Source organism: Sminthopsis crassicaudata, chromosome 3 (assembly GCF_048593235.1).
Source record: "Sminthopsis crassicaudata isolate SCR6 chromosome 3, ASM4859323v1, whole genome shotgun sequence".
Lineage (NCBI taxonomy): Eukaryota > Metazoa > Chordata > Mammalia > Dasyuromorphia > Dasyuridae > Sminthopsis > Sminthopsis crassicaudata.
The window spans coordinates 241,719,505-241,742,841 of record NC_133619.1 but is presented as its reverse complement, the minus strand read 5'-3'; the positions used below and the strand labels follow the sequence as shown (position 1 = coordinate 241,742,841).

General features: G+C 33.1%; 1 protein-coding gene across 4 annotated transcripts in view; it reads left to right on the top strand.

Moving 5' to 3' along the window:
- Positions 1–23,337, top strand: part of LOC141561128 (cohesin subunit SA-2-like) — a 124,292-nt gene that overhangs the window by 84,951 nt on the left and 16,004 nt on the right. For 3 of the 4 annotated variants that reach the window (XM_074300259.1, XM_074300258.1, XM_074300260.1), the window contains exon 31: positions 21,806–22,005. The exons of the other annotated variant lie outside the window; for it this stretch is intronic. In XM_074300259.1, the coding sequence (XP_074156360.1) occupies positions 21,806–22,005 (200 nt within the window). The remainder of the gene's footprint in view (positions 1–21,805; positions 22,006–23,337) is intronic. 4 annotated transcript variants of the gene reach the window in all.

Below are 23,337 nucleotides of genomic sequence, written 5' to 3'. Positions count from 1 at the left end.
TTTAATGTAGAAGCTGCTAAATCATGTGTTATCCTGCCTATAGCTCCAGTATACTTGAATTCTTTTGGTTTTGGATGTTTGCAATATTTTCTCCTTGACCTGAGAATTCAGAAATTTGGCTATAATATAACTGGGAGTTTTACTTTGGGATCTCTCAGGAAGTGATCAGTGGATTCTTTCAACTTCTATTTTTTCTTGTGGTTCTAGAATATCAGGATATTTTTTCCTTTGTACTTCTTGAAAAATGATTTTTAGGTATTTTTTGGATCATGACTTTCAGGTAGAATAATTATTTTCAAATTACCTCTCCTGGGTTTATTTTCTAGGTGAGTTCTTTTTTGAGTGAGATATTTTACATTTTTTTCCTAATTTTTTTTCAGTTTTGTTTTACTGTATCTTTATTTCTCATAAAGTTATTAGGTTCCATTTTCTCGATTCTAATTTTTAAGAAATTATTTTCCTCAGTGAACTTTTGTACCTCTTTTTCCAGTTGGCCAATTTTGCTTTTTAAGACATCTTCTCATCAGCTTTTTGTATTTCCTTTTGCATCATTCTCAATTCTTTTCCTAATTTTTTTTCCCTAACTTTCTTACTTGATTTTCAAAGTCCCCTTTGAGCTCTTCCATGGCCTGAACCCAATTCTTATTTTTCTTGGAGACTTTAGATTTAGGAATTTTGACTTTATTATCATCTTCTGAATGTGTGTGTTTTGTTCTTCCTTGTCACCATAATAACTTTCAATGGTTAGGATTTTTTCTGTTGTTTGCTCATTTTCCTAATCTATTACTCAGCTTTTAACTGTTAAAGTAGGGACCTATTTCTTGTGTGGAGGATCCTGAGTTTGTGTTTTGTGCAGCTGCTTTCAGAGATCCTCCTAGAGACCTGACCACAAAACCTCTTTTCTGCCCTAAAATTACTAGGTGTGTCTCTGCCCCACTGTAGCTGTAAGATCCAGGTTGGGGATGGGGCTGCACTGGCTTTGGGCACTGGACTCCTATCCTTGCCACAGATCTTTTTTGTTCTCTTTGGTGCTCTGGGCTGAGAGGTCCAGAAGCCACCAGTATCTCCCTCCACTGATTCAGAATTTTCTTCCTGCTTTGTTGGGTAGGGCTGCACAGTCTCCATTGGGACTATGTACTGGACTTCCACCCTGGTGCCACAAACCTTTTCTGCTGAGCTTCTAAGTTGTCTTTGGCTAGAAATTGGTCTATGTAATATTTTTCTCTAAAATATAATGTTCTCTGGGAGCAGGTTTCTTCCTTTCTGTTCAGCATAATAATTACCTCAAATACAGCCAGGGATTTAAAGTCCAAATCCTTTATTGTCTCCTTTAAAGTCTTATCTCCTTCACTTGGGGCTCAGTTAGTTTTCTGGAGGCCTTCCGAATCTTGTGCCTAGTCTTTTACCTCTGCCAGCTTCTCTGTCTCTATCTCTCTCCAAATGTCTCTGAATCCAAAGGTTTCTACTTAAGCCTCCAGCCAGCACAAAGGTGGAAAATGGAATGAATCTGTCTCTGTCTCCGAGAGTGGGCTTCTCCTCTAGTGGGTTTGTCCTTTAGTAGGCTTGTCCTGTTGGCCCTGAAAGCTTCTTGCTTATATGAGGTACACTGAATACACATCAATCATTATGTCACTAAGAAACCATTATTTGTTGTAGGATTAAATTAATGCTAAACTAGATTTAATCACTGTCTCCTCAGTTCCACTCAGTACCTTGTTTCAAGTTCTGGCCCATAATATCTCCTTGTAGGATCAGATCAATCATACTGAACCATGCTAAATTAGATAATTATTGTCTCTATCAATTCCACTGTTTTGGTACCTTGTAGGAATCCTAACAGGTCTAGTCCATCTTTTTGGATGTTTGATACTCTAAAGTTTGTTTAGTTATTAAATAAGGAATGTGGAGTTGGGAGATGTTGAACGAATTCCTGCCATTACTCCATCTTGGCTTTGCCTCTTGAGAGTCCTGTTTCCCTTCTAATTAATTCTAGTAGCACTAAATTAATTTGTATATAAAATTTTCAGTGTTATATAACATCAATAAATTAATTAATAAAGATGTATTAGGGTGTGTGAAGTGCAGGGAATATAAAAAGTAGTCCAAGACAATTTCTGCCCTCAGAAAGGTCAAAATCTGATGAGGAAGACAAAATGCAAATACATGCAAACAAGCTATTTATAGAATAAATAAGAAATAATTAATAGACTGAAGGATTTAGAATTAAGAAGGCTTGGGATAGTTGTCTTATAAAACATGGCATTTTGTTTGGGTCTTAAAGAAAGTCAGCAAGTAGAATTGAAGAAGAAAGAACATGCCACAAAGTGGGGATAGCCGAGTGAAGAAATAGAATGTCTTATAAATGGAACAGCTAGGTGGTCAATGTCACTTTATTGAAGAGTATGTGTAGGGACATGTATGAGACATCCTCACGATCTCTCACCATTATATGAATCTAGTGGCAGTAAGAGGGGAGAAGGGGAGGGGTTGTGGGAGAGATATTGCAGAGGTGAAATTGACTGGTCTTTGGAATAGATTCATATAATGGTGAGAGATCGTGAGGATGTCTCATAAGAGGTTAGCTGAGATATTGGGATAGAAAAGCTCTTTTTGAGACTCATTAGCATAAAGGTGATATTTAAGTCCATGGATAGTTGATGAAATCACCAAGTGAAAATAGTATAGAAGAAGAAAAACATATATGTGTGTGTGTGTGTGTGTGTGTGTGTGTGTGTGTGTGTGTGTGTGTGTGTGTGTGTGTGTGTGTGTGTAGGGAGAGAGAGAGAGAGAGAGAGAGAGAAAACCTTGAGTGATATCCAAGGTTAGAGGGTATGATCTGGATTAGAGGGTATGATCTGGAGGGGAATCTAGCTAAGGAGGAAAACCAAGAGAGAATGGTGTCTTGAAAAACTCAGATAGAAGAAAATATGGAGGTCATTAAAAGAGCACTGGTTATAGAAAATTCAAGAAGACATTATAGGAAAAGACCTTTACATTGGTAACTAAAGGAACTTTGGAGAGAGCAATTTTGCCAAAAGATAAGGCTATAAGTATAATTGTAAGGTGTTAAAAAGAGAGGAGAGAAAGTGGAAGTATCTATTCTAGAAAGCATTTTCAATGTGTTTAGTTATAAAAAGCAGAAGAATTAGAGAATGATAGTGATAATGGAAGGATCAGATGAGGGTATTTTTCAGGATGAGGAAAAAATTAGTACCTTTGTAGTCAGTAAGTATAAAAAAGGAAAAGAATCTGAAAATAAGTGTTAGTGTGAGGATGCCCAAGGAAGCAGTCTGTCTAAACAAGATGGAATGGAATTGCTTGAATATATAAAGGGCCTAGCCTTGGGCACCTTATCTTGTGAGAAGAAGTTAAGGAGGAAGTAGTAGCAGAAGATTGCCTGAATAAAAGGAGGTATGGAAGATGGGGGGGAAAGAGAGTTTATGGTGGAGAGTCTCAAGTTTTTTTCCTGTAAAATGTGAGTTTGTTCTCAGCTAAGATAGTGGGATTTTGGAGGAGTCAAGGACTTGTCTCCATTTTGAGCCTATTGTAGATGCTATTTATTTACAACTAAGACTTTTCTACGTTTCTTAGCAATTTTTAGTCACGTAATGAGTGTTTTATTTGAGTTTATTGAATATTTTGCTACTTGGTTTGTGCTCCGTCTTAGTTCTGATGAGATACAGATAAGGGTTAACTAAATGAAATTAGGTTTAGTTGAGGTCTAGTGGCAGGTTGGGCATATAGGGAGTCAAATAGAGCTCCTCTGCAACCCCTTTGGATTCGGCGCAAGCATACAGAGTTAAATGAGGTCTAGAGCGGCACAAGAGTCCACTGTAAAGGAATTTATAGACCCGAAAACCTAGATTGATAAAAGAGGTTTATTATGGGGTTTGGAAGTAAGGTTAAAAGGTGTTAGGTAAAGAGAGGAAGGCACCAGAGCCAGAGTGGTTCCAATAGGCAGAATCTTTTGACATGGCAAGCATAAGGCTGCCATGTTTGGGATCTCTGCAAAGAGAGGACTTAAGCTTGGCTTTTTTATAATAAGGGGCTTTGGCTGCAAGCTGAAGGAGCTTGTGGGTGGAGTCCCAGGTTTGCTGGGGGCTGAGCTTCAACCTGGGTTAGAATTTGAATAGAATTCAGTGGATTTCTGGACTGGGCCAGATAACAAAGATGAAAACTGTTTGTGTTTAGGATGGAGTCCCCTCCATGAGGCAGAATCCAAGGAGGTTTTCTTTTTTTTTAAGAGTTTTGGGGTTTCCATGTCAGTTCCACTGATCAATTTTCTTTAATAGCAAATCATTTTTATTTATTACTGTTTTACAGTATAGTTTGTGCTCTGGTACTATTAGACTTCCTCCCCTCCCACTAAATCTTTTGAGCTTTTTTACCTTATATTCTTCCCCCCCCCCCCCCGCTGGGGTTAAGTGACTCGCCCAGGGTCACACAGCTAGGAAGTGTTAAGTGTCTGAGACCAGATTTGAACTCGGGTCCTCCTGAATTCAAGGCTGGTGCTCTATCCACTGCACTACCTAGCTGCCCCCCCTTATATTCTTGTAGATAAATTTTGTTATTTTTTTCCTTAGTTCAATATGGTAATTCTTTGGTACTTGGATTGGCATGTTACAGAATGTGTAAAAACAAGTAGTGCAGTTTTTATTATTCTGGTACTGCTCAAATTAGAGCAATTGATATTTCTCCAGTTATTTAAATCCATCTTTATTTCTCTAAAGAGGTTTATATAGTTGACTCTACAATATTCCTGTGATATCTTGGTAGTTTTCTCATTATCTACACCATATAATTATTCTGAAAGGAATTTCTTTTTTGGCTCTTCTTAGTAATATCTAGAAAGACTAAAGATATTAGTGGGTCTTTTAATATCTTACATCACTTAATTTGTTAATAGAGTCAATTTTATTTTTCATTGACTAGGATTCGTTAAGTAAATCATTATCTTCAAAATCAATAAGTTTTTTTTCCTTCCCTATACTTAGTTTTTTGTCTTTTTTTTTTTTTTTTCTTGTTATAACTAGCATTTCTAGTACTATCTAAAATTATAATGGAAATAATGGGCATTCTTGCTTTACCTCTGATCTAATTGAAAAGAACTTTCTTCATTAGAGGTAATGATGTTTTCTGGTTTCAGGTAGATTTGGCTTACCATATTAGGAAATAGTCTGTAATTATTCCTATATTTTAAGATGTGTTGTATTTTTGTCAAAAGTTTTTTTCTGCATACATTGATATAATCTTTTGCTTTTAATTATTTATGATTTTCCTAATATTAAACCATCCAATATAATATATAATCTGCTTGATATGTTATTGCCACTTATTTGCTCAAATTATTCAGTAATTTTGCATTCATATTCATTAAGGATGTTTGTCTCTTTTTTCTTTCTCTACTTTATCTCCTCCTGATTTAGGTAACAAGAACTTATGTAGCTCACAGAAGCTGTATGGTAGACATCTCTTTTCTTATTTTTGGCAAAATATTCCATTTTTGAGTGTTTGGTGGAATTTTATAAATTCATCTAGCCATGACTTTTTTTTAGGAGTTTGAGGAATTCATCTATACCTTCCTCAGTTTCTTTTTCTGTTATTAGATTTTAAAAATTATCTATTTTGCATTTTATTAAAGTGCTTATACGTTTTTGTAAATATTCACTTATTTAAGTTATTGACATAGAATTGGGAAAAATAATTTTTAATAATCTCCTTTTTGTTGTAATTAAAAATCATTTTGTTTTTTTGGAGATCAGATTAGCTAATAATTTGTCTATTTAAAAATAATTTCTATTATGTATGCACTTTAAAAATTTTATATTATTTTTAAAAAGAATAGAAAAAAAGAAAATTAAAAAAAGAAAAACAAAACAAAATAAAAATAGAACATTGTCAAGTGCCCCACAGAACATCAGGGAGGATTCAAAATACATAACAGTAAATCTTTAAATTTGACTTATCTCTTCTTTTCTATCTCTGCTAATTCTTCTGCTATAAATCTATTCCTTAACTTTCCTTGCTGTTATTTAACTCCCTATCCCCATCCCCACTCCCACCCCCACCCCAACCTATGGAAGCTTCCTTTATCTTCTTCCACCCACCCCTTCTCCTTATTTCTTTATAGATTTTGGAAGGTGCTATATATCCTTGATGATATATATGTAGTGTTTCCTATTTAACTCATTTATGATATGAATAGGTTTTCAGAATTATGAATTCTCCTACCCTCTCTAATGCCTCTGTGGCTATTCTTCTGCATGTCATTTGTATAATATAATTGCTATTTTTACCTTTTTCTAAGGCGGTTTTGCTTTTTTTTTTTTTTTAAAGAACCTATCCAACTCTTTCTTTTGAGTTACCCAGTTAATAATGTCAATCTTAAACATAAGGTATACAATTCCAAGTAAAAAGCATAAACAATTTGTTAATGTTGAAATTGATCTTTGATATTGGTTTTTATATGTTGAATTTTTTATTCAGTTCAGGTTTTGTTGAAAAGAAAGTCCTGAAAATCTGCAAGTTCATTGAATGTTTTTTTTTTTTCCAATTTATATTATAGATGATTTTGCTGTATGATATTTTTGGCACCTAGTTCTTATGTTTATTACTATATATGTTTCCAGGATTTATATTCTTTTATTGTGGCTGGCTAAATGTAGCGCCAATATATTTGAATTGTTTTTTTCTTGTTTCTTGCAGAATTTACTCTTTGACTGGGGGTTTTGAAATTTTGCAGTAGTATTCCTGTGTTTTCCACAAAGAATTTCTTTGAGATGGTGGATCAGTGGATTTTTAAAATTTTTACTTTCTTTCATATTCCATCACTCCAGGAGAAAAAAAAAATTTAAAATTATTTCTTGTTAATGTAAGATTTGTCTGAAGGTTTTTTTTTCTTGGGGGGGGGTTCACAGTTTTTAGTAGTCCAATTATTCTTATATTTTCTCTTCTTGATGTATTCTCCAGATCTGTTTTTCTTAATGTTTCACATTGTGTTCTATTTTTTAAAATTATTATTTCTTGGTCTCTTATGATTTCACCAGTTCAATTTTCGAAGAGTTGTTTTCATCTTTGAAACTGTGTCTTCTAGTTGGTTATTTTTTCCCTCCATAATCTTTTTTTTTTTTTTTCCCCTTTTGGATGGTTTTAATTTATTTAAATTTTTTCTTCAGTGACTCTTATTTGATTTTTAAATTCTCTTCTCTAAATTCTCTGGGCGTATGGGAGCCATTCTTTGGGGTAGAAGATGAATTCCAGTCTTCTATTCCATAGTAAATTTTTATGAGTTCTTTGTCTTTCCCAGTCCTTTTTTTTTTTTTTTTTTTTAACGAGAAGTATTAGGGTAAGTAAATATAATCCTGTAGTGAGAGGATAATCCCTCTAGCTTCACTTTAGCTCTTCCCTGTGACCTGGAACTCCAAATCAAGAATTCCCCCCTCCTGTAAGTGCCACAGCTGGCAACATCCCTGCCCTGCTGCTTTTGCACTCATTGACTGTGCTGGTTCTTTCTTGGGCAGAGTTATGTTTTTGTGGCACAGCTGGGCTTAGAGTTCCATATTAGCAGAGGTCCTCTCAGTCTTTCTATGCTCAGACCCCCAACTCCACAAGCTGCACTGGAGGTGTTTCTATAGTTTCTGCTGAGGCTCCAGCCAAACTAAGCTAGCCTCAGAGCTCCCCACTTGGTGTTTGTGTGTAGATGGTTTGTAGGTGTATTTGTACTTCACACAGGTTAATCCCCTGACCCTTGTTCTGCCCCAAGTCCTCATGATCTTTCACCAATCTATGTTGATCTTGAAATGCAAATTTGTGAGGGAAATATGGAGATCTTGAAAATTACTGAACTATTCTGCCATCTTCCCAGAAATCCTCTATGCAGTTTTTAAAAAATTGTTTTATCTTCTTTGGTTTGCAGACTTTTATTGCTTTCCTATTTGATACCCACTTGACCTATTTCTTCACTTTGGTGAATGAGTTGAGAGACATAAAATTTTCCCATCTTCTTGAGCTGCTTCCCCTGTTCTCTTTGCAATTTTCTTTGATAAAGTTATCAATTGTTTCTACAGTTTGTTCTTTGATTCTCTAGGATTAAATTATTTAGTCTGATCTTAAGTTTGAATTCTTTCATCATAGACTCTTTATTGATTATTGTGTTATCAAATAATATGTTTATTATTTCTGCTTTTGCCTTTCTATGTTTACTTATGACTGTTTCATTTCCTTGAACATGGAGAAATGTATGTTCCCTTTTTATTTATATATAGTAATCACTATATATATATATTCTTCTTTCTTAAATATCCTTATACTTTATGTAGTGATTACTGACGATAAGTTGTGTGTAAACTATCTGTAGTCCTTGAGCTTTTTTCTTGTTTAATTTTTGTTGTTGGATTTCTCCAACTATTATAGTTTTGTAGTTTATTCTCTGTAATTGAATAATTTTTTTCTTTTGTGAATTTCTTTACTGTGCAATTTGGTGCTTATATATTTTATGAAGTGTTTATAAATTATTATTTTTGTTAGCTTTAAACATAATGTTGTTTTCCTCTTTAACAATGTCTCTCTTTAATCTTGACATGTCTGAGATCATAAATGCTATCTCTGCTTTTTTATATACAACAAATTCATTTTTAGGCCCTCATTTTAACTCTGTATGAATTGTGTTTCAAGTGTTTTTTATGAATCATGGATTCTACAGGCAGCAAACATTTATCAAACACTTAATTGTACCAAGTTCAGTGCTATGCTACAAAGAAAGACAAAAAGACAGTTGCTTCCTTTTAAGGAGCTAATTCTAATGGAAGAAGAAAACACATACAAAAAGGCTGAAAAGAATGGGAGAGTGGGAAGTATTCCAATCATTCAGCTGCCAACTTTATGTTCTGTAGCATCAGTTTGATCACATGACCGTCTATGCAGTCAACTTTATTGGTTCCTTCGTACTTACAAGATAATTGAGTTGAGCTTGACTCAGGCCACTCATTTGGTAGTCCTTTGTAGAATTAATAATTCAAGAGGGCCATTAACCAGTTGATGATGGAGCGATTAGCTCAGGAGAAAGATTCAGGATGAATATTATAAATCTGAGAAACATCTGCATATAAATGAAAATTGAATCCATGAAATCACCAAGAAAGATTATATGGATGGAACAGAGAAGAGACCCCAAGACAGTTGAAAGGACCCTAGAAAGGTAAGAACAAGTAGAATCCAATGAGACAATCATAGTTCATTCAATTAAAGATTTATCTAATCAGAGAAATGGCTTGATAGTGTTTTTTTTTTTTTTTTTTAAGATAGGCATTGAAGATAAGTGTGTAGATTTTATACCTTTGCCCATCACTTTTCTACCAGCCAAACATCAAAAAATACATGCCGTTTCTTGTGGTTGTTTTGTATTCAGGAATCTAGGAATTCTCTTGAACAGTTTTGACTCTTTCAGCTGAGCCAATCAAGTCTTAAGGATGGTTTCAATTCCTTGTAAGTAGTCCTGTCACAAGGCTCAAATACAGTCTTCTGTTTGACTTTTGAAGCTCTTCAAAACCTCTTCATCCTTATTTTGCAACCTTTTCACACTTATTCCTCTCTACACATTACCTTTGCATTCTCTTTTTCACCACATTCTGTCTCCTATGTCTGTACTTTAGCATTGACTGTCTCCTGTGTTTTCCTTCATACATGCCTCTTAGCTGTCTTCAAGATTCCATTCAATTCCCACCTTCCCCCCCCCCCCTTTTTTTTTTAAATTGTTTTTAGTATTTTATTTTTCCTCATTTCCAAACAATTTTTAACATTCATTTTTAAAACTTTGCATTCTAGATGCTCTCCCTTCCTCCTGGACTTCTCATTGGGAAGGCAAGCAATTTGATATTACACATGGTAGTCATGCAAAATAAGTTTCCATATTAATCATCCCCAGTTGTTTCTGTTTTCTATTTACTCCATATATGTGTAGGATTTAAAAAAATATATTTTATTGAAATTTTTTATTTTTATATTACTTAAACTTCCCCTACATCCCTTAATTTTTTTCTTTTCAAAGCACTATCATATAAAAAAGAATATTTTTAAAATAAATCAAGAAAAAGAAGGTTAAAAAGTCAAGTAAAACTGATATTACATTGGAGAAGTCTTAAAGTAATGTTTAATACTTGGGGAGTTCTCATCCTTGAAAGGGAATGAAGAGAGATATTCTTCCACATCTCTTCTTTGGAGTCACACTTGTTCTTTTGTAATTTTATAATATTCACTTTTTTTGAAATAAAATTTTTTTATTATTTTTTATTTCATCTTATATCATCAAAAACTTCCTCACTGTTCATCTCTTCTCTGTCTTAGAGAACTATGATTTGTAATAATATTTTTAAGGAAATAAAAAGAGGGGGGAAAATCACCAAAAATGATCATAATGTTGAATAGATAGAAAAATATGTTCATCTCCCACCTCTGCAAAGGAGTGGAGCAGAGTTGTCTTCTCATATCTGTACTTTGGTGCCATGCTTGTTCTTTAATTTTACAGCATTCAGTTTTGAATATTTTGTGCTTCTTTCATTTACATTGTTGTAGTTATTGTGTATGTTATTTTCTTGGCTGTGCTTCATGGAAAAAGTTTTTGTACATCTCTATATTATTATAATCATGTGCCATAATTTGTTGAATCATTATTTGCTAGATATTTACTATATTTCCAATTCTTTATTATCATATATGTGGACTTTATTTTTGTTGATGATCATCTTCTTAGGATTTAAGCATAGTAATGGAATGAAATATTTAGAACAGAGTTGTGAACATTTTAGTTACTTTCTTTGCATAATTTTGTATTGCTTTCCAAAAGATTTGTGTTGATTTAAAACTTCACCAGTTATGTACTGGTATGCCTTTCTTGCTACAGCCACTCCAACATTGATTGTTCCCCTCCTTTGTTCCATAAATTAAGGCCCAAGATTTGTTTGTACATTTATGTTGATATACAAACAATATTTTTTCAATTATTCTTTACATAGTTGTTAATAGGTTGCAATTCTTCTTTTGGCCTCATATAAATGTCATTTATCTAAATATCTTAGATACCTTTTTCTGAAAATTTGATATTTGACTATTTTTTATTTTATTTTATTTTATTTTATTTTTTGCTTTTCCTAGATACTGTATTTATGTTTGTGCAAAAACTTTTTTAGTTCCTTGTATTCAAAGATATATTTTATTTTTTGTTTACTGCTACTCCTTTTTTTGGTTAAGAACACATTTCCTACTTGTAGATGTGAATGATGTATAATCTCTTTTAAATTGTTTTATGATTTTTATTATTCAGTTCATGTATTTATTTTGAATTTTAATGTACTGTGGTGCAAAGTATCAGTCTAAACATAATTTTTATTAGGTTGCTTTTCAGTTTCTCCAATAGTCCTTCTCAAACAGAAAGTTCTAAGTAATAGTGTTTCAAATAAAGGAATATCGAATTTCATGGTTTCTGGTTTTCCTTCCCTATTCTATTCTAATGATTTACTTCTATGGTTTTTTTAAACCAATTCCAGGTGGCTTTGATGATTGCTGCTTTATGATTTGAAGTTTAGAAGTACTTTTTTGGCTATTTTCTTTCATAAATATATTGACTTTGGTAGTATTGTTCCTTTTATTATATTAGCACTTAATAGTCAGGAGCACTGAATATTCTTTCCTCTCAGATAACACTAGCTTATAAATTTGCATTTTTAAATTGAAGTGGTTTCTCCTTTCTCCAGATAGGGAGAAAGGCCACACAGAGCTTTGTGAAGGAAAGAGTAACACTGGTACCCTTTCACTTAAGCAAGGACTGTCTATATTTAAATTATATTTTTTCTTTAAAGAGCACTTCTTTGTTTGTACCTAGTTATTTACATGTTCTCTCCCCTATTATTTTCCTCAGCTTAAGATTTTCTTTTCTTTGCATCCATAGCAGTCTTTATATAATGCAGAACACAGTAAATGTCCCAATAAATATTTGAAGTTTTAAAATTTAATTTCAAAAATTGAACTTAAACTTTTAAAAGTATTTTATTATACTATGATTGAAATGGGGAAAAGAGTATGTAAAAAAAAAATGAGGAAGGGGTAATTCAGATAATTGAATAGTCAGATATCAGACTCTGGCATCCTGTAATTCTTGCTCTTCTAGATATATATGTGAGATGGGGCAGGATGTGTGTGTGTGCGTGTGTGTGTGTGTGTGTGTGTGTGTGTGGTGTCTATAGGATCCACCAGGCCTGATGGATCCTCTAGACACCAACCTCTAACTATGGCCAATTCCATTCTTCTCGCCAAGGTTGCTTGGAATTAGTCAAGAAGCGAAAGTTAAGTGAACATAAGGAAAAAGGATTGAGATCCTCATAACTCAGGAAGAAAATTTAAAGACCTTCAGCACAATGAGATAAACCAACATTGAGTTAATAGCTGTTAATAATGGCCTCCAGATCAGCAAAATGAGTCCAGATATCTCTGAATTGTGAGACAAAATAAATAAATAAATAGCACTTGATGAGGCAGAGGAGATTCCCAAGAGAGCGTGGGATCAAACACAACATGTGTTTTAATAGAGAAAAAGTTTGTGAGATCAGGATTCATGGTCTGCACTATAGAATTAATTAATGAGACAGAAAAAACTTGAATCCATAGTGTCTTCACCAAAGAAACAAAAGAGAAAGCAAATGGTTAGTAATGCAAATACACAAAAATAAAGGGCAGTCTAAAGAAAAAAAGTAAAAGCACTAGTCCTTAAAAAATGATTTCTATACAAGATCTCAAAATGAGTACTTGTAGAGACAATTTAAAGTTTAAAAGTCTTCTAGAAGAACAAATTTAAAATCTGAGCACCATAATACAAGAAAACTACTTAGAACATTTCAACACAGAAAACAGTACTGATTGAAAGAATACATTAAAAACTGGAAAAGGAGACAATTAATTTAAAATTCATTTAAAAGGGTCAGAAAACCAGCAAATAAGTACAAAAGAGATATTGAAAATTAGAGGAATAATAGATAAATGGGAAACAAAAAACGCCCTACAGAAATGATAAAAACTAAGAGCTGATTATGTAGAAACACTTAAAAATTGATTTGTAGCCAACTTTATTAAAAAGAGAGGAGAGAATCAGAACCAATCAGAATAAAAATATGATAAGAATCTACTATGCACTTATGCTACAAAAATTGAGAACACAAAAGAAATGAAGAAATACATTTAAAAATATAAATCCAAATTAATAGAAGAACAGATCTTAATAGTCTCAGAAAAAGACATAGAACTAGCTGAAAAGGAACTGCCAAAGGGAGCAGAAAAAACTACCTTTCCTGAATTCATAGGAGAATTCTTTTAAAAAAACAATTAGTACCAGTATTATACAAGTCATCCTTAAAAACTGAGAAAATAACAAACACCTTACCCGACTCCTTTCATGAGAAAAGTAGTCTTAATTCTAACCAGAGAAGGATAAAGCCAAGGATTATAATTCAATATCATTAGTGAATATTTTGAATAAATTCAGTTACAAAGTGATTGTTGAAGAAATGAAAACAACTTAAAATTGTTGGAGACATATTCTTTGTTAATAGCCATAACATTGTTCATATAGTAAAAATAATAATGATATAATAAACACAGTTTAATAAAGTGATGCTACCAAATTTACTATATTAATTAGTGGTTATTTTAATACTGTAGCAATCAGATGATCAAAGGGTACTTTGCAGAACTAGATAAAATATTAAAATTTATTTGGAGAAATATTTAGAGTGTCAATAGAAATAATGAAAAAAAAGAAGTAATTAAGGGAGAATAGCCATTCCAGATCTCAGTTAAGAAAACAACGAGATAATAATGATGACTATAACTTGCATTTATATATACTTTTAAGATTTGCAGCATGTTTTATATATGTTTCCTCATTTGATTCTCAAATCTTGATCTGTTTCTCAGGTAGAAGACCGAGGCAAATGGGAATTTAAATATTTTTACCAAGGTCACACAGCTAGTAAGTGACTGAGTGATTGACCTTGAATGTTATTTAAAAATAAGGGTAGGTGCAATAGGCTAGACAAAGATGGATCAGGAACAATGAGATTCAGTAATACACTAATGAACTAGAAAACCATTTCTTAGGAAAGAACTTATTTGACAAAAGTACTGGGGAAATTACAAAGAAATCTGGCAAAAATTTGGTTTAGATCAGCACTTTACTCCATATCCCACAGCATATTTCTAATGGATTATACCATTCACAACAATAAACAGTAAAGTATCAAAAGTGTTGTAATAAAGACATAAGAGTATTGTTACTTTGATACATGGCCATGAAAATACCTAAGTGGAGAATGTGGAGCTTCCTTTTCAATGTAGAGGGGAGCTAGTCTCATAAGGTTATTATTGATTGCATTTCTGGAATGGTTTGGGTTCTCCCTCTTTGCTGTATTTCCCAAAACTTATTGAGTACACTAGCTAGAATGTTAATTTCCCCAGGATTGATTTCCCATTCTTTGTATCCTTTGAGATGCCATCTCATCTATCAGCTCTATTACTGTGACAAAGTTTGATGTAGTCAGCCTTACATTATCAATGAGAAATGAGGCAAAAAGAACCACCAAAGGTAATATCAAAGTTTTAGCCATCACTGATTTGGTGATAGTGTTCCTGAGAGAAATGTAAAAATCAGAGAGAAAACATTTAGAAAGAAATACTGCATTTCATTCCGGATAGGTTGAGTTTCTAGGTCTAATGGAATTGTCTTATATAGACAACTGGTGGAGATGTGGGTATGGAACTAACATGAGGGTATGTGTATAAATATTTCCATTTTGAAGCCATCTGTATGTAGGGTTGGTGGTTAAAACTTAGAGAAGAAATGAAATGTTTAAGGAAAAGATTGTGACAATAGTTGAGAAAAGAATTCATGATAACTTTGGAGTAAACCCTCAAAAGATCAGGAAGAGGATAAAGCAGAGGAAGAGGAACATGAGAGTTATAAAAAGAGAACCAAGAAAGAACAGAATCTGAGAAATTAAGGGAGGAAAATATATCCAGAAGGAAAAGAGTATTCAATTATCAGGAATCAAGGAGGATGGGGAACTAAAAAAAAAAAAAAAAAAACATTGAATGAGAAAATTTATATCATTGATAAACCTTGAGAGATTAATTTCAGTATAGTGATAGACATTTGGACAATGAATATAAACAGTGTGGTTGATAATTTTAAGCAGTGAAAAGGAGGAAAGAGATAAGTTGGAAATAGCAAGGAGAAGGATATGTTTTTAGGATTTCAGAGGATTAAGCATACCTAGAGAAAGATAAAAAAGAAGAACCCCATGTAATAATAATGAAGATGATGATCTCAAAATAGTACTTTAAGGTTTATAAAGTGAGTGAAAGTGTGTGTGTGTGTGTGTGTGTGTGTGTGTGTATTTGTGTGTATAAAATTTAATTTGTGATAGGAGAGATTGAAAATGCATAAAAATGAAGGGATTACTAGAGTAGAATTAGGGAATATTAGTTGGAATTAGAAATCCTTTTTCACTTGTGGTAAATCAAATGGGTGATTACAAACAATTTTTGAGATTTTGAGTATAATAGGTTCTTAATTTAGGGATCATTAATTTTAATATTTTGATAATTTTCATTATAATTGGCTTTCTTTGTAATTTTATGTATTATATTTTATGCATTTAAAAACTTTATTCTGAGAAAGGGTCTGTAGGTTTCAGGAGGTTGCTAAATAGGTCCATTAAACAAAAGAGGTTAAGAATTTATGCTTTAGAGGGAATCTTTATTTTGGTTGGATCATGTGGTCTCTTCTGACAAAGATAATATGGTCTTTGGTTTGAAATACTGCTTTCTACTACTTTTTTACTATGCTGATTATGTATTTTAGGAAAGCAAGAGTGAAACATGAATTGAGCTAAGGCCAGTTGTAGCCTGTAGAACCTTATTTCCTTTTTCTACTATATATGACTACTTGAGTCAGATGAACAGTATGAAATGTGTGTTATAAATAAATGGGATCATTTCCTGTGGATGGTAATAGTGGGCTCTTTATTTTGGTTACAGAGGCAGTGTTGTAGTCTTATACAGGATAAGGAGATTGTATCTAGATGAAGTTTTTCTTGTTTCTTCCTTCCTTTCTAGGTATATGTATTTTTAGAACTGTTTTGTCATTTGTAAATAAATTCTGATGATATGATTCATATCTTTAGAGTGTCAAGTTTACAATTCAGAACTTGATTTCATTTTTCTTTAATGAGTCCTTGTTATATCTTTTATTTAGCCTTTTAAAGGAGGCAAAATGATGAATTGCAACCAAACTATCCTAATTTTTTTCCTTTTTTTTTTTTCCCCCTTTTCTTTCTTTTTTTGGGGAGAGTATTTGCTCTGTTAAAAGTGTTGGCTATTTGGGGGAATAATCAGAAGCAGCACCAGCAATTATGTGAAAATGCCCTCAAGCGATTGATAATTTTAAGAAGAGGAAACATGTATATGACAGGATTAGAACAGTGAACAGAAAAGTTTAGTACTATCTTTAAATTAATGGTGCTTTAAATTTACTTGAGGAAGGGGAAGGAAGGAATCATTTTGGATTTGAATATATGAGGAAAGTATAAAGATACTTGAACTGGGCAGAGTTGGTATTTGGATAGATAGCTGGAAGGAAATAGTATCAGGAAAGGCACAGAGGAGAGAATAAACATGATCTTTTTGGGAAAAATTGATAGACTGGAGTGTAGAAAAATGAAGGATAGTTTGGGCTAGATTATAGCAATGAGTGAATTTCTATTTTTTGACAGTAAGGCATGCAGTATGGCACAGAAAGGGGCAAATCAGTGGATTTGGAATCTGCGTTGAAAATCTGACTCTGAAGGATTATATAATCTCTGTGACGTTAGTTTCTTCATCTGTAAATTGAGGATGTTGAACTAGATGGTTTTTTAGTTCCCTTCCAGTTTTAAATCTGTGATCCTATTAACAAAGGATTGTAAGATTTTAGGGCCTGTTGGGATCTTAAAGACAATCTAGTCCAATTCTTTCATTTTGGCACTGAGGCCTGGAAAGGTGAAGTAATTTAATAATAAGCAGCAGAGCTCGAATTTGAATTTAGGTTCTCCAACTGAATAGTATTGACTTTTCTTTTTACCAGCATTTCCTTAGGTGCTTTGGTTAACCTATTTCAACCAGAGTACTAATGGTATTGTGGTCTGTTTTGCTAGAGTACTTTTGAAGCATATTAATTTTTTTTATTCTTTCTTCATGTGGAAACTGAAGTGAAAAAAAATGTAGTGGCCTTGTTCTTTAGGAAGTCAGAGAATCTTAATGGTACATATGGCTTCACCTATTTCTGCTTTACCCATCTGTATACAAGCAACAAATGGAAACTATAAATAGAAATCTCAGAGTATTCAGTAAAGCTGTGCTATCCCCTGAAGTTCAAGAAATATTTCTAAATAATCATTTGTTGAAGAAGTTCTTTCTATTTTGGGAATCCTTAATACCTTACAGAGTTGCCTGGAGATTAAATTTCTTTGTAGGCATATATTTATAGGTCTAAGTGCTTCATAAATTACAGTTTGAAATGTTTTCAAATTGGCATAAAGTTAAAAAAAATCTAGTTCTTTTGTTTATTTTTAAAAATATAGCTCCAACTTTATGTGAATGAATAATATGAAGTTGGAGGCATTGTGTTGTTGCTATTCATAGAATAGTAGACAAACTGTCTAGAGAGACCTAAGAGGCCTTAGACAAAATAGATTACTCTTCCCTTAAGGAAGCAGGAACCTCTTAGATAAGACAACACAGATTAGTGTAAAATCTTCCTTCCTTCCCTTTTTTTCCCCTCCCTCCTTTCTTCCCTTTTTTCTCTTCTTCCCTTCTTCCTTTCTTTCCTCCTTCCTTCCTTCTCTCCCTCCCTTCCCTTTTGTCATTTTTAAGACACCCTAATTACCCACTATTATATTCATAGATGATAGAATTTGACCATTTCCCCAATTCATAGGAGACCCCTTAGAATCTGTTTCTTCCCCACTCCCATCTCCTTTTTAGGTTCAGGAAGTTGTTTTGGTTTTTGTTGCTTCCTCTTAATTTCCCTTGTCTTATTGGCCTTTGATATGAAAGCTATGGGTTTTGGCTGTAATATTCCTAGGATTTTTCTTTTTTGAAAGTTCCTTTAATGGGGTCATTCGTGGATTCTTTGTTTTCATTTTGCCCTCTTGTACATGTAAGCAATTTTCATTAAAATATAAAGTGTCCAAGATTTTTTAAAAAACATGGTTTTCAGAAAGTCTAGTGATACTTAGATTATCTTTCCCTGCCCTATTATTGATGTCAGTTTTTAACATCAGATATTTTCTTCAAGTTTTTTCCTCCAATTTTAAAATTTTATTCTTACTATCATATTGATTGATTTCTTTTGGTATATTATAGTATTCAAGGAATATATTTCTCATATAAAGTTTTTTCATTAAGATTTTTTTCTCCTTTTTATTTCTTTTCTTGAGCTTTTATTTTATTATTTTAATATTTTCATTTCTTCAATGAAAAATCCATTTACTTATTTGTTACTATTTCTATAACTTTATTTAACAAAACTGAGGCCTTGTTCTAGGGCCAGACTCTACCTCTTATTGTACTTTAGGTGGAGTGGTTAGTGTACTGTCCCCTTAGTTTCTTGCATTGATTTCCATTTCCTATGGTTCAGTCTCTTTGAATATTTTGGTATTTAAAATGTTGAATCTTCATTGCTCTACCATGCCTGCACTGGTTACTCCCACCCTGCAAGACTTTTACAACTACCTTGGGTTATTCTCAGGGGAGCCCTCCATTCTTGCTTTCTCTGGACAGACGTCTGCAAGTTTTGTGTGTTTGATCCTTCTCTAATCTCACTGGATGGTTTGCTAGTTTGTTTTTGCGTGTGTTAGCAATGGTTTTCCAGGCAATCTCCCCTTCCTTAAAAATCATTATAAATGTATTTCTTGATCATCAGTCTATCTAATGAGAATTTTAAACTTTTGCTACCGTAGATAGTTAGGAGCTAATTAGCAGCCATCTTGGCATAAGTTTACTGCATTTGACACTGTTGACCACCTCCTTCTTAGTTACTCGTCTTTCCTGCTGCATTTCATGCTACTCTTCTTGTTATCCTACTCTCTCTCTATCCTTTTCTGTGAGCAGTATAGAGGTAGAAGAAAAAAACTGAATGTTTGTTGAAGTAAAAAGACAAGGGAAAAGAAATTGAGAGTAGGAGGACAAAGATGATCATCAGTAGAATTATAAGCAATAAAAAAAGTCAAGGAAATAAGTAAAGACAAAAGATCATTTGATTTGGTGATTGTTATAGAATAGAGGTAATGAGAAAATTATTTGGAACTATTACTAAAGATGAAAGATAGGGAAAAGTATTTGAGCTCTGATTTCATTTTTTAGGATTTGGGATACATTGGTATTACAGTTGCAGAGATAATAGAAGCAATGTAGGAACTGGTTTTATCACGTGATCTCTTGGAGTCTGTGTTTGCTTTTTATAGTATTCTCCCCTTTCAGTCTTTTTCTTTTTCCTAAGTGCATTTTAATAGGATACTTCCTTTCTTGTTCAGATAATCACTTAATCTTCAACCTAAAATATTTAGTTATTTCTCAGAGCAAAAGTGACTAGCTTGATGTCATCCATATGTGGGAGAGGTAGAATATAACTCAGGTCTCCAAGCCTGGAGAGCAAAACTACGGAGGCAAGATAAACCAAGCCAGAGTTGGGGAAGATGAATGAGAAAAAAGAAATGGTTCAAGGAATAATTGAGTCTTCAGATGTCATAAAGCTGAAGATTAAGTTTTTAATATGAATAAGAGAAGGATAGGAAGTCATGTTCATAAAGTAGCCTTAATAGTTCTGTGCAACTTAATACTCTATCATCTCCAGGGTCTATAGGCTATCTCTAAGTTGGAATCTATCTCAGAGACAGAGTTTTAAGAGGTAAGAAGAAGTAAGATATGACTATATTGGTGTATGGATTGGAATTGGAAATGAATTGGAATGAAAAAAAGAGGTCATTGGAGAAATCTTCGAAGTTAGTGCTGGAACTTCTAATGATGATGGTAGGATGAGTTAGAAAGACTAAAATCCAGGTATTAAGCTCCTTTGGGGAAAAAATGGGTGAAAATTCAGTAAAGGGCAGAAGCAAGGATGAAATGGAGTGGAACAAATTTGAATGGACTTCTGAAGAGGAAAAGTCATTGAGGTATAGCAGTACATAAAAAACACTTCGCATATTTCTGGTTCTAACTTTCTTCTCTTTGTTTAATCACAATCCTAACAAAAACTTGACAAGTAATTTGAGTGTATCTTGAAAGAAAAAAAAGTTATTGAAGGATGATAATAAACAGTAGTAGAAAATATATTGTCCACCTTTAAAGTGTCCTGATGGAAAAATAGATAGTGAAAATAATAGAAGAAATGTAGGAACAGATTTGTGGCATGTCTCATAGAATCTTAGTTTGATTCTTATTTGCCCCATTTCTACCTTCCAGTCTTTTTCTTTCCCCAGTGTCCATTATATGGAGGGAAGAATCCTCCCTGAATTTACTCATTTTCTAATTGTTAAGAGAAGAGAGGAAGTGAAGAAATTGAAAACAACTTTAGTCACCATTTTATTTAGGGGGTTCTAATAAGAACATGAGACAAAAATTACTTCTAAGTAAAAAATCCCATATCTAGAATAGAATTCATTATCTTTGCCCCAAACCTGTTCCTTTGAATTCTTATTTCTGTTGAGAGTACAAACTTCTTTCTAACTTCCTAAGTCCTCAACCTCAAATTCATTCTATTTCTTAATTTTTCTTCATCTCAAGTAATCAGTTGCCAAATCTTATTGATTCTGCCTCCACATGTCTTTTTTTTAATCTGTAACTTTTTCTCCATTTACCTGGCCACCACATTAATGCAGGTATAGGATTAATATGAATGACCGACCTCATTACCTCTTGCCTGGATTTTTACAGTGGTCTTCACTCTCTAACTTTTCTCTCTCTTATGTTGCCTATTATTTGTTAAGCTGACAATGATTTTTCTAAAGCACAATTTTGCCCATGTTAGTCTAACCTTGCTTAATGAACTCCAGTGGCTCTGTTCCCTAGAACCAAATACATATATACCTTTGGCATTTAAAGCCCTCCAGAATCTAGTTCCAACCAGATTCCTGTTTTCTAGTTCTGTTACATTTTACTCCCTTTAAGTATTTTGTGATCCCACCAAATTTGCCTTCTTGGCTGTTTGTCTTAAAGAACAACAAAAATTCCCATTTGCTACAATCATGCCTTTGTACAGGCTCTCCCTCATTCCTGGACTCCTGTTCCTTCTTACCTTAAAATCTCCTTAAAATCTATTATTTTCCTTTAAAATTCAGTTCAAACACTACATCTTACGTGAAGTCTTTCCTTACTCTCCTGCATTTTGTAAGGCTTTTCCCTAAAGATAATCTATTTATTTTGTATATACTTACTTGTATATATGTTGTCTCTCCCTATAGAATGGAAGTTCCATTGGGGCAAGGACTGTTTAAACACCTTTATCTTTGTCCTCACTATAGTACATGACACATAGGAGCCATTTAATAAATGCTTGTTGATTAATTGACTATACATCTTTCAACTTCGGTTTCCTCATCCATAAATGAGGAGATAATATCTTAGGTTCCTTCTAGCTTTAACATTCTATGATCTGGTGAACATTTCTAGTTGTTATCAAGTGAGTGCGTGGGCTTCATGTTTCACTTTCATTTTCTCTTGCCTGCAGGTATTACTACCTGCAGGAATTTGTTACAGACCACATGTTGTTGACTTGTAAAGGGGAAAAATGGCATCCATTGTACTGTTATCGCAGCTCTCTGATAGGAACTGATGATGATGCAGAAAGCACAATAGCAAGTAGTTTTAGAGAATGGCCTCCACCTGACAAATCAAAAGTTTTTGCCACGAAGAGAAAATTTTCTGATGGTACGTATGACGCCTGTCTTTGTCATATTCATGTTACTCACGATTCCAGGTAGCTTAGTTGAGTGTTTTAGAACTGTCTGAATGAGTGGTTCTGAAGATAATCTTAAAACTTAACTAGTAAACCCTCATTCTAGTCTTTACTATTTAACACAAAGAGTTGAAAATACCTTTTTGGCATTTTCTTTTTTTTAGTTACATTTATTTTGATACAAAATGCACTAAGCACATCAGAACCCCTTACAAAGTACATTCCCTGACAAAAATAATCTATTGACAGAAAAAGAGGGAAATGTATGATAACATTTATAATGTATTGGTATTTGGCAGTGATATTTGACCAGAATTTTTCTTCTTTATATCAACTTTATTCATATTACCATAACATCATGTACACAGTTATTTTGATTCTGCTTTCTTCATTTTGTGTCACTTCATGGAAGTCATCTTAGGTTTCTCTGAGTCCTATGATCTTGGGCAAATTACTTAACACTGTTTGCCTCAGTTTCCTCATATGTAAAATGAGGACCTACTTCCCAGGGTCCTTTTGAATATCAAATCAGATAATATTTATAAAGTGTCTAGCACAGTGTGGGCATTATATAAATGCTTGTTGCTATTGATGTTGTAATTGTCACTATTATTATTGTCACTGTCATCATTATTATTCCTTGTGGTACAATAATATTGCATCATTTGCTTACTTTCTGATTTGGTCAGCCATTTTCTAATTATTAGATACATATTTTACTATCCGTTTTTTATTATTACGAACAATATTGCTATCAACATTTTTTAAAGATCTTTATTACATGGATAATTTCTTATATCCCACTTCTTTGGGGTATAGAATATTTACTCCTTGTAAATTGCTTTTCTTGTTTGTGCATATTTCAGCCTCCTTGGAGTAGAGTCACAGGTTATGAACAGTTATGTTTGTTTTCTTATATAATTGTTTCATTATTTTCCAGAATGATTCTCAGCCAGTTCGCAGCTTCACAAGCAATGAATTTTACTATGCTTGTGTTTCTACAACCCCTCCAATGAGTTTTCCTATTGTTTACATTCTACTTTTTTTAGGTTCATACTTAATTTATTGATCTTTCTCTTTTTAGTATAAATCAGTTTATTTTAAGTACTGCTTTAATAATGTCCTCCGATTTTTTGCATAATTATCCTTTTCTTTATTGTTTCTGGTTCTTGTTATTTCATGCCTATGATTTATTCTTTAGCCTATTAAAAAAATTCAGTATTATTGTATTTTCCAAATACATGTAAAGATAGTTTTCCAGATTAGTTGTTGTAAGATTTTGTGTTCTAAATTTTTCTTCTTTC